Consider the following 11,417-nt stretch of genomic DNA (forward strand, 5'->3'; position numbering starts at 1 on the left):
GCACTTAAATACGTTCTTTTCTGTAAAGAACTGGGTTATTTATCACATCTTCATATCACAACCTTCTTTAAACTACAAACAGTGCATTTTTTTTCTTGCTTTTGTTAGGGCGAGTTGGCAATTTCCTCTGAGATGGAGCTACTACAGACAGCACTTTTCTTTGATAATGTTCCTGACACCTGGACCAAGCTGGCATATCCATCAACGTACAGTCTAGCACAGTGGTAAGTAGCATGTCAAGACACAAACAGCTTGTGTATGGCATTCTGTCTGTCAAAGTGCCACTAGAATTGCTCGGTATTTCTTGTATGGAGATTAGTGTTGCTCGGCCTTTTATTTGGGATTTTTGCTATGATTCTTTTCCCCCAGTACAGCAGTGTTTTGATGTAGCTATTATGCATCACTCTGAACTGTTAGTCACAAGCCATTCGGTATCTACTTGCATAATGTATAACGAGTCTCTTGAGACTAGTATGGTTTGAGAAATGCAAGCAAGGAATCATGTTTAATAGTAGTCATAATAGAAAATGTCTTATCCACTCTAAATGAAGACTTTGTGTGCTCATGTGCATGACAGCATGCAGTACAGCAACATTTATTCCACCAAATAATATCTCTGAAAATTATGCTGTGTAACCTTCCCTGAATTTCTTCGCCAATATTTTATCATTCTGTATGAAATTATCTGTTCTCCTGGTTATCTGCAAAATTCTGCCATAAGCCAACACTGATGAGAACCGGCATGAATAAAGTTTAGAGTTTGGAATTGTTAGAAGACACACAAGACATTGCAGGAAATAAACAGGCCTATCAATATTATCAAATATTTCTCTTGTAGTGTTATTTAATGTGATAAGATGTAATACATGAGCCACTTCCTAACAGAAACGTACATTTAAAAGCTATAGATGATATTAGGTAGAAAAAAAAATTTTCTGTTTCATTGCCAAGTAAAGATAATTAACCACAGAAAATTCCGCACTGAAAGAGTAATGTTTGAAGTTTTGATATGTAAGACACATGGAGTAGTTTTCCTTCATTGTCTGTTGTTAGTCTAAGAAATTACATTAGTCTCAGGTTATGCTCAGTTTCATTCTGTGGATCCACTGTTACTGGGAGCGAGTTGTGTTTTGGACTGTGAAAGACCAAACTGATTTCATATAGGTTTTCCTACAGCTACAGCTCAAACTATTACCTCAGACAAAATTCAAATCTGGATCCATGAAATGAGAGAAAACTAGCCAGTCAGTCCCTATCAAGCAAAGACCAAAATTGCCGAGTATGTTTAAAATTATATTAAATTTGCAACTTTACTTCTTAGAAAAATGCAGGATTGCATGAAAATGAACTTGATTTTAATGCACACCATGATGGCACTGAATCAACCGACAGCACTTTCAAAATTAATGTAATAGCAAACTGTTCAATATAAATACAATAAATGACAACAATGACGTATTATAGTTTCAAGATAGTTTGGAGCTTCTGAATTTAAAATTGGCTCAGCTGCTCATTGATTTACGAGTTGAAATGCAAGTAGCAGACCTGATATACATCTATAATTTATCCATGACCATCCATATTGTGTTTATAAATAAATTTGCATTCACCTTGTATCCATTGCCAAAAATGACCACAGGTGATGAAAAACAACACTTTCAGAGATCAGAAGTACAATACAAAATATGGTTCTCTCCAAATACTTTGATTAATAATCAGGTACAATTTGGGCTAGCCACTGTTGTATGCCAATTATATCAAGCACACGATCTGCCAGGGCTCAATCATTTTAAGCATAGTCTGGATTCACACTATAAATAGACCCACTTATCATTAATGCCATTTCTTCTGCAAGGCAGAACTGCTACTGAAATTGGTTTACACTTACATTTTTTTCATCTTTAGAAGACAAAATACTATGCAGAATATAAATTACCCTTTGAAATATGCATGAAGCTGTTTACTTTAGTATGATATAGTACATAAAGAAAGTAACTTGAAATTGCAAAACAGTCAAATCTGAACCTGTATATTATGAGGCTACTTCAGTTCCTTCATGAAACTGACTAGTTTCTACAAATAATATTTATATGACAGAATGCTGCTTTGTGGGATTACTGGTTATACCCTTAACTCAGTGTATATCATTGCAGTAACGACCACATCGATCGTCTGCATTATTGGTTGTGAATGAGTTAACACTAAAACCTGCCATTTGTGTGTTAAAAAACTGCATTTTTGACCTGTATTTAATTATGGCAGTAGCAGTAAACATGCCACCAGTTTATTTCGAAATGCTGAAGTCACAATTTTATCTCACGATCTTTACATCGAGATAATTTTTTTTGTTTGATTAATGAAATAGAAAAACAAAATTAAAAGAGGCATCAAAAATGCCTAGAACTAATTGGATAAGACATGATGTAGGACAAGACACAGGGGTGAATAGGTCACTTGGAATAGAGAATTGGAAACAAAGCAGCAAGTTAAAAATCTGTGCTGTACTGTTCTTTGTACTGCTCTACATCTACCATTGTCATTACTACTCTATGGGTCACGATGTAAAATAGAAATAAAACTAAAAGGTGTTGGTGAAACTGACCGGGGCTGGCAGCATCTATGGAGAGAGAAACAGAGTTAGCATTTTGAATCTAATATGATTCTTGTTCCAAAGGTGCCTTTGTTCAGCAACACTCCCCAGGACCTTACCATTAAGTGTACAATTCCTGCCCTGATTTGCCTTACCAAGATGCAATACCTCACATTTATCTAAATTGAACTCCATCTATAACTCCTTGGCCCATCTGATCAAGGTCCCATTGTGCTCTGCAATTGCCTTCTTCCCTGTCCACTTCACACCAATTTTGGTGTCATTTGTAAACTTCTCAACAATTCCACCTGTGCTGACATCCAAATTATTTTTTATAAGTGATACGAACTGGTGGAAATTGATTTTAATTAAAGAAAACTGGAGTTGATGGTTTAATGATGACCACAAAACCATCATTGATTGATTGAAAAACCCATGAGATTCACTGATGTCCTTTGGGTAAGTTAATCTGTCATTCTTATCTGGTCTGGCCTACATGTGACTCCACAGCCACAACAATGTTTTTCACTCTTATCTGCCCTCTGCGCAATTAGAGATGGGCAATAAATGCTGGCCTGGTCAATGATGCCTCAATCCCATGAATGAATTGAAAAGAAGGTTTATCTTTCAGTCTTTGATTCCTGTTTGTTGATGGCACAGTTATTTTCACTCCACTGAAATATTCTTTCCCTCACTTTTAGCTTTTAGCTTTATCTCCAGCACAGTAATATTTTCTCTCATTTATACTGCCCCCACCTCCTTTCTTTCTCTCAGTATTTTTGGGACTGTCATCTATCCGAGAATGCTTTAGTTTATAGTTCTCCCTGTTTTGAGATGGGTATTGGTACAACATATATCTTGGAGAGAAATTATTTTTGCTTTTGACCCCAGTCAGGTCTCCTCTGTGATTTCAGTCCCTGGGTTTTCTAAGCTAACTTCAATCTTTGATTATTTTGAACCAGAATTAAGTTAATGGCCTTCAATGTTATACTCCATGTTGTAAACCAGCATAATGAAAACAATTTTCCATCAATGCACCATGGGGTTCCTGTTCTCTGACTGGATTAGGTCACTGTTCCTGTAGAACTACCTAACCTAGTATTTTTGAAATCTTTCCCAAAAATAACCACCACTCATAGGCTGTTACTTTAAAATCTTAACTCTTAAAAAATAACAACAGATATTAATCACACATTTTTCCTCAGAGACATTAGGTGATTGCCAGTGAAAGGACCTCTCCTTCTCATATACCATGCTTCGCCCCTCCTCATGCAACCAAACACCTATGCTGACACCAATTCTGTGCCTTTCCCTGGAGGTTTGTACACTTATCTGAAAGGAAAGAATGTGGAATTGGATGTGAGAAATGGACTCAGTTGAGCGAAGAATAGGGTAACAGTTGTGGAGGCATGCAAGGTTGTGACATGGTACAAAGGTGAAGGTGGGGCTATTGGCTCCTCAAATGTAAATATGGGGGTAGTTTCTGGAATGACAGCAATAAGTGGTACAGCAAAGTATGTTGGTCTGAGGATTGTTGTATAGAAAAATGCTGGGAAAGTCAGAGTGGCTACCTGAAACATTCATGTCACAGACTGTCCTGTGCTTCTGAGGACCTTGAAGCTGAAAGAACCGTACTGCTGCTAACTTCCTGAGTCATTTACATCTCCACCTGCTTGGTTTGAGATCCTGACCTGTTTATCCTGTTCTTCGGAAACATTACCTCACATCAGTCTGTCAGATTCTAAAATTCAGTGTCTGAGATTTAGGCAGCATTCCCTCTTTTACTCTCCCTTGATGTGGTTGCAGAAGCTTCAGAAATCAGTGTCATTTGGCCAGTCAAACACCCGCTGGGCTTCCCTTAACTAGAAATCCTAACTTTGACAGATTTGTTACATCGCGCTGTCTGACTGGACAGGAAACCCAGAAGCCAGATTGAGGTAAAGGTCTGCAGCAAAGACTACTAACAGAACAAATGGGTTACTGACCAACAAGTCTGTCAAATGGAATTCTGCCAAAATAATTCTATTTGCATGATACCAGTGCTGTATTTATTTCCCCAGGAAAACTAGCGTAATAAATCTTAAAGCAAACTTTTTAAAGAAATTTATGGTGAAGATCCATTACAATATACTGAATTTATCTAGTTTGTGGTTAAGTCCAGAACACAGATTTACGAAGTTTGTCATTATTTTTGTTATTTTAATTATCCTTTTCAGACATGTTATGGCACACATCCATGAGACTTGAAAGTGGGTCTCCTGACCCAGGATTGGAGACACCATCAGGGAACCACAAAAATCCATTTTGTTTTTGAAGCAAACTCTCCAGTGGGGAAAAATCTATATATTTTTTAATCCATCTATTCAGAGGTGCTGTGACACACTTCTAGAGCATGAGAGATTTGAACATATGTCTCCTGGCCCAGAGTTAGGAATATTACCACTGCACCATAAGAACCCTCCCCAGTTATTTTATGCTGAATTAACCTACTGTGTTACAATAGATTTGGGAGCTCCAGGCTAATTAACTTGTTATTGAGGCTTTCTGCTGCAAGTAGATGATATATGAGCAGGGTCATGACTCCACTATTCTTCCATCTTTGACCCTGACCATTTGATACAACCAAGACTTAAGATTGAATCATGATCACTTGGGTAAGATACTGCAGCCTGTGTGAACCTGCAATGTAAGTGGCAAGGGTACTCAGAAGAGTGAAGGAATTTTATGAATAAATACTTAAATCTTGGATAGCTATGATATCTTTTACCACAATTTGCAATCTCTTATCTGCCTCATGACAAGACTGGAAATAACCTTACTGCCTGTCTGCCATTTCATCCAGAAAAATGGCATCTTGCTGAAATTATACAAGTGTGCTAGCATCAATGTTTAATTATTAACGTAGGTGTGTTCATTTTGCTAAATGGAAGTCATCACAAGATACCAAAATAAATGACAAATGATGCACGTGATTAGGATAAAAATTCAAACTGTGTACTTGGAGAACACGCCCAACAGTCTGCATATGTGTTTAACCTCAAGAAAAAGTAATGCGTTTCCAATGGACACATAGTTAAACAAATGAAGACCTGACAAAAAAAATAACTGCATGACAGAGCTAAGTTAATTCTCAAATTGTGGTGCTGCATCAGCAATGATGAAACAAAAGGCGAGAGTTTGATTGAAAGAAAACTGATTAAATAGACAGAAACTTTAGTTACACACCTGGGGTAAGGAATGATTTTTGGGAATACATTCAGATATTTAGGTTGGCTTCATTTTAATTTTAAAGTGACACAGCATTATGTAAGGTTTCTGTTAAGGAACTTCAGATTTGAGAGCTAGTGGTTTCAGAACCAAAGGCTATATTTAAATAAAATACTCACCTTTAGTGCAACCTTGAATAATATGAAGGTTGAGGAGGTCGCTTTTTCTAATTAGATTTAGTATTTATTCAATCACCTTTATGCTACCATGGTGAAGATCAAAATAACTTTTTACACATTTGAGATAAGCTGCATATCTGGATCATATGACAAATGTGAAAAGAAAAATGTACTTTTCTAGATAGTTTCTGATCAAATTGCTCAGAAATGTTAGAACACTTTTCTGGAGCAAGTGAGTCTTGAACCTGGACCAATGGCTTTAGAGGTAGGAACACTAACACAACACCACAAGAGCCCTAAAGTTAGATTTCTGTATACCTTTCACAACTTTGGATATCTGAAAATTCTTTTCAACTAATTAAGGACTTCTACCACCTTATCGCTTTCACATTGGAGGAAATTGGCAGTGACAAAATTACACATAAGGTCTTACAAACATCATTGTAATAAGAACCAGATCAGCTGTGCATAGATGTTGGGTCAGGAAAATGTGTTAGCCAGGGCGTTGAGGAGAATTTCTAAGCAGTTCTTCACAGTACGCAATCTCTCCTAAAGACAGCTTCTTCAATGGTGCGATACTTCTTCACTACCACACTGAATGCTAGCCTTAATTTGTGCTTAAGTTCAGAAGTGGGATTTCAGCCCACAGTCCATTGACTCATAGGTGATACCACCATGTATTAGGAGAGCTTTAACCTTTGTCTCATTCCCCTACAGGTACAGCAACCATGGGAAAATCATAGTGGGCGCTCAGCTGTAATTTTTTTCGGTTAGGCCTTATGGTTAGCTTTCATTGGAGTGAAACTCTGGTACTGCCAGAAGGTAAATGGTTTCCCTCAATAAATTGAGTGGAACACAGACTGGGGCTGTATGCTGGAAATCAAGCAGGTCAGGCAGCATCCGGGGTGAAATGTCAAATATGAAAGGACATAAGTTTAACGAGAGTTGGAGAAAATTTGAAAGAGATGTGCAAGAAGTTCTTTTATGAAGAGGGTGGTAGTTCTCAGGATGCACAACCAGGGTAGGTGGTAGAAGCAGATATATTAGCAAAGTTTAATAGGCATCTCTTAAACAGCTGAACTGGCAGAGTAGAAAGGGGTATGGACCATGTGCAGGGACATAGGATTAGTTTAGATTGGTATTGTGGTCATCACAAACATGGTGGGCCAAAGGTCCTGTTCTGTATTGTACTATGTTCTATGTAGCTGCCACTTTTGTATCAATAGATTAATGCGTTGTTGACTGTCATGGTTCCGAGTTCAATTCTCAGTTCAATGAAATTTTGCTGCACTGTCTCATTAGCAAGCATAGATATTTTTCATCAACCTGTTCAGATATGTTATGACATCTCTGGGGCAGACAGGACTAGAACTCAGATCTCTTGGCTTCTGTGGCAAGGACAGCCACACCTCCTCAGGCAAGGGAACCAGAATGGAACACAGGTCTCCAGGAATGATCTTACCAGTGTTCTATACAATTGAGGCATGACTTATTTCTGTATTCCAATCCTCTTGCATTAAAGGCTGACATACTGTTTGCCTTCTGAATCATCTGCTGAAGCTCTGTGCTAGCTTTCAGTAACAAATGAACAAGGACACGTAAGTCCCTTTGTCCACCAACATTTTAAAATCGCTCACTACATTCTTACCAAAGTGGATAACTTCACACTTATCCACATCATATTCCATTCCTTCAAGGGTCACTGAACCCAGAACATTGACCCTGCTTTCTGTCCACACTCTGCCAGACTTGCTAAGTTTCACCAACAATTTCTGTTTTTGTCTCAGATTTTCAGTATCTGCAGTTCTTTATTTTTCATTTCTATGAAGTTTTCTTATCATCTGCAAACTTGAATGCATTGCAATTTCCCCACATCCAACTGGTTGATACAGGTTCTGAATAGCTGTGGATCAAGCACTAATCCTTGCAGTATTCCACCAGTCACAGCCTTCCAACGGAGAATGACCTATTTATTTCTACTCTGAATAAGTCTATGCTTTGTACCTTTCAATGTTCAGAATAAGCCACCTCACCTTCTTAGCTGTGTTTAATTCTCTAGTTAACCTACCTTGAGTGTCTTTGACAGCAGCTATGAGCAGTAGTTTCTCTTCTGCTACATTATCATTATTGAATAGAAAAGGCAGAAATCATGAATACATACTTAAACTTATTAAAGTCTGAGTCCATGTGAAATTTCCAATAATATGCGAACAAACTCTGCCAATCATTAGACGTTTAAAAATAATTGAACAGCCCACGTTTTTTGTGTAAGTAAGTGCTTATGTGTGGGATTCTATAATGTGACAAACGTGTAACATAACTGCAAGATAAATCAACAAGTGACTCAAACTGTTTCTTGAAACAGCAAGTTAGAAAAGTGGTCTGCTTATAATAAACAGGTGACACTTTGTTGGGAATTTTGCAAGGAATAAAAATGTTGTGCCTAAATTATTTAATATCCTTTCCTCCTTCAGTTATTTTGAAGCTATAAATTGAAAACAGAGCAATTCCTCACCAGTTTACAGCATGCACATAGTGATAACCAGAGAGAACCAGTTCAGAGTTTAGGTTTAAAAATAGATTCATTCATAGGGATTCAAAATATAATACACCATCTATCAGAGCAACAGTGATTTTTGACAGTGATTCCATCAATTGTGTGAGTGGATCTAATTTTATAAATGGTGACACTACATTTTTAAAGATTTAAAAACTGTTTATTAAAGTCTTGCTTAACATAAGATACTAAATTGTGTTATTGTGCGTAGGAAAATAGGTGCAGACGTAGGCCAATTGGCCCTTTGAGCCTGTTCCACACTCAATCTCCAGTACCTGACGGGAAGAAATTCCACGCTGAGAGGGTCTTTGGAGAGAAAAGTTTTCTCCTTATCTCTCACTTAAAAAGGCCAGCTTTTATTCTTAAATAATTTCCCTAGTTTTTCTTTCTCAAATCTTAGAGGTATTCCACCCTATCAAGTGCCCTCAAGATCTTGTATGTTTCAAAAGATCACCCTTCATGATGCTGAATTCCAATGGATACAAGCCTCGCCTGTTCATAAAGTACACCCATCACATCAGGAATGACTCAAGTAAAACGTCTCTGAACACCTTAAGCATTTACATGTATATTTCAAATTAGGAGACCAAACTGTACATAGTTGTTCCAGTTGTGGTCTCACCAATGCTCTGAACAATCGCAGTCGAACTTCCCTGCTTTTATGTACCATACCCCTAGCAATAAATGACAGCATTCCATTTGCCTTCCGAATTGTTATACCGGCATAGTGACTTTATGTAATTCACGTACCAGACACTCTGTGCGATTTGGTCTTGCAATCTTTCTCTATTTAAATAGTATGATTTTTTAAAATTCATTTTACCAAAATGTACACATTAATCCATTTTACTTAGTCTGCCAAATCTTTGCACTTATTCCTTTGCAGACTGTCTACCTTCTCTTCTCTTACCTTAGTGTCATTTGTAAAGTTAGCTACCCTACCTCATTTGTAAGGATTCTAAGTAGTTGAGGCCCCAATACTACTCTTTATGGCATTCTGCTAGTTACAGCTTACCAATACCTCCCAAAAATCCATCATTTTCACTAACCAATTCTTTATTCCTACTAACGTTACATCCCACTGCCAAGCCACATGCTGTTGTGCAGCAGCCTTTCATATGTGACCTTATCACATTTGCACAAACATCATGTTGTATCCTCAGGGAATGAAAGGGTATGGTTTTACATAGAGTGCAAGATAGTTCTGATACCCAACTACTGTTGTGGGTTGAAGCCTGTTGATGAGAGAGAATACTCTCTGCTCTTTTTCAGAAGATAAATGATTGAAATAGTTCTTCAGCCCATTGTAATTTTTTTTCCTGAGTCCACTCACAGCCCAAACTAACTGGCCCTAACGTACAATAGAGGCTACATTTAAACAGTACATTAATAGCTGTAGTGTTTTGAGATGTCTGTTCATCATAAAAAGCAGTGTGTGTGTGTCTTGCAAATCTTATTTCTTATGTAATTCTGTGTCATTTGTTTTCAGTATCTTCTGGAAGTCCAATCCAAATTTAGAGCCTTTTGATTTGGTAACAAGAATTCTTTATCTCAATTTTGTATTGTCCTTTCACTAATTTGAGCCTGTGTGTGTTGTGGTGTCAATTTCTCGCTTAAACATGTCTGAGCATCACAGTTCTTCGAAAGCTCATTCCGTTGGCTTACCTAATAACGTAATCCAGCTATCTTCCCCTTTTGATAGCAGGTGGATATGTGTTTAAAATTGTTTCTGCAATCTGTTTGAAAGTAAACTTAGTAAATACCTGCTGAGATGAAACGTAGACTTTTTCCTGTTATTTCAAGAATGCAATTTATCCTTAATTTCTCTGTGGGAGGTGGCTGTCAATGGCAAGGGCAGGGTTTTTATATATATATAAATAAATCTTATTTGTGAAATAACCAACATTATAGCACATTTATCAATGGGCTAACATCATCTTCTAATACAGTTCCCTAGTCTTTGAAGTCTTTTGCTCCATCACCACCCATACTTCATAACTGCTCAGTTTTCATAATGCAACAATGAATGTGAACAGTTTGCAAATGAAAACAAATTAGGAGGAACAGGGAAGCAAGGGAAGAAGCTCTGAAATTGTGTTTTGGATAAAATGTAATTAGAAAAAAATGGCAGATGAGATTGTGCTGAAAAAATGTCACATTCAATCATAAATTCTTCTGATCTGCAGTATAATGCACAAGCCTGTCCTCAAGTACTAATGCTTGGTATTCAAGCACAAGAGATGAGGAATCCAGAAGATTTAAATGGCAGGACGAATGTCTGGTCTAACAGCCAACTTTTTCTAGTCTTTTATGCCATTCTCAGCATGTGAATATTAATAAAAACTCTTATTGAAGGTACAGTGATCTTCTTCTTCGTTGCCATGAACTTGACACCTGGACACAAGATCTGACCCTTCCTAGTGTTATCTGGATATCAGGTCTTTTCAACCCACAATCCTTTCTTACAGGTAAGAGGCAAAGATCATAATTGTTTAAATCTTATTATTTGCTGGTGACAATTGTGGTGTATAATGAAATTTATCATGGAAACAAGTTTCAGTGGAATATTATGCTGTTATACACATGATTGTAGTTTTATAATTCTTTGTATTTCAAAGTCTGCTGCTTGACTTGGTTTTGATCAATCACACTATTTTAATAATATATTTTCCCCCCACACTTCTCTGGCTTACTATTAAGTAGGTGAGTGACATAGGACAAACCAATTTGAGTTTAATTTGTGTTCTTCGAGCCTTGGCAATAAGGAGGTTTAATAGGTGGTATGAAGTCAACCTTTTATTGAAACTAAAATGTCTTCCTATTCAGCATTAAAATGTATTTTATCGATATCTACAAAATGTTTGTGACCAAAATACATTTTCAA

At 37.1% G+C, this 11,417-nt stretch overlaps 1 protein-coding gene across 1 annotated transcript in view; it reads left to right on the top strand.

Moving 5' to 3' along the window:
- dnah9l (dynein, axonemal, heavy polypeptide 9 like) overlaps positions 1-11,417 on the top strand; it is a 353,637-nt gene that overhangs the window by 340,908 nt on the left and 1,312 nt on the right. Inside the window, 2 exon segments of the mRNA XM_059647649.1 lie at positions 109-224; positions 10,889-11,001. Coding sequence (XP_059503632.1) covers positions 109-224; positions 10,889-11,001 — 229 coding nt within the window.

This window comes from Stegostoma tigrinum, chromosome 7 (assembly GCF_030684315.1).
Source record: "Stegostoma tigrinum isolate sSteTig4 chromosome 7, sSteTig4.hap1, whole genome shotgun sequence".
In the NCBI taxonomy this organism is placed as follows: domain Eukaryota; kingdom Metazoa; phylum Chordata; class Chondrichthyes; order Orectolobiformes; family Stegostomatidae; genus Stegostoma; species Stegostoma tigrinum.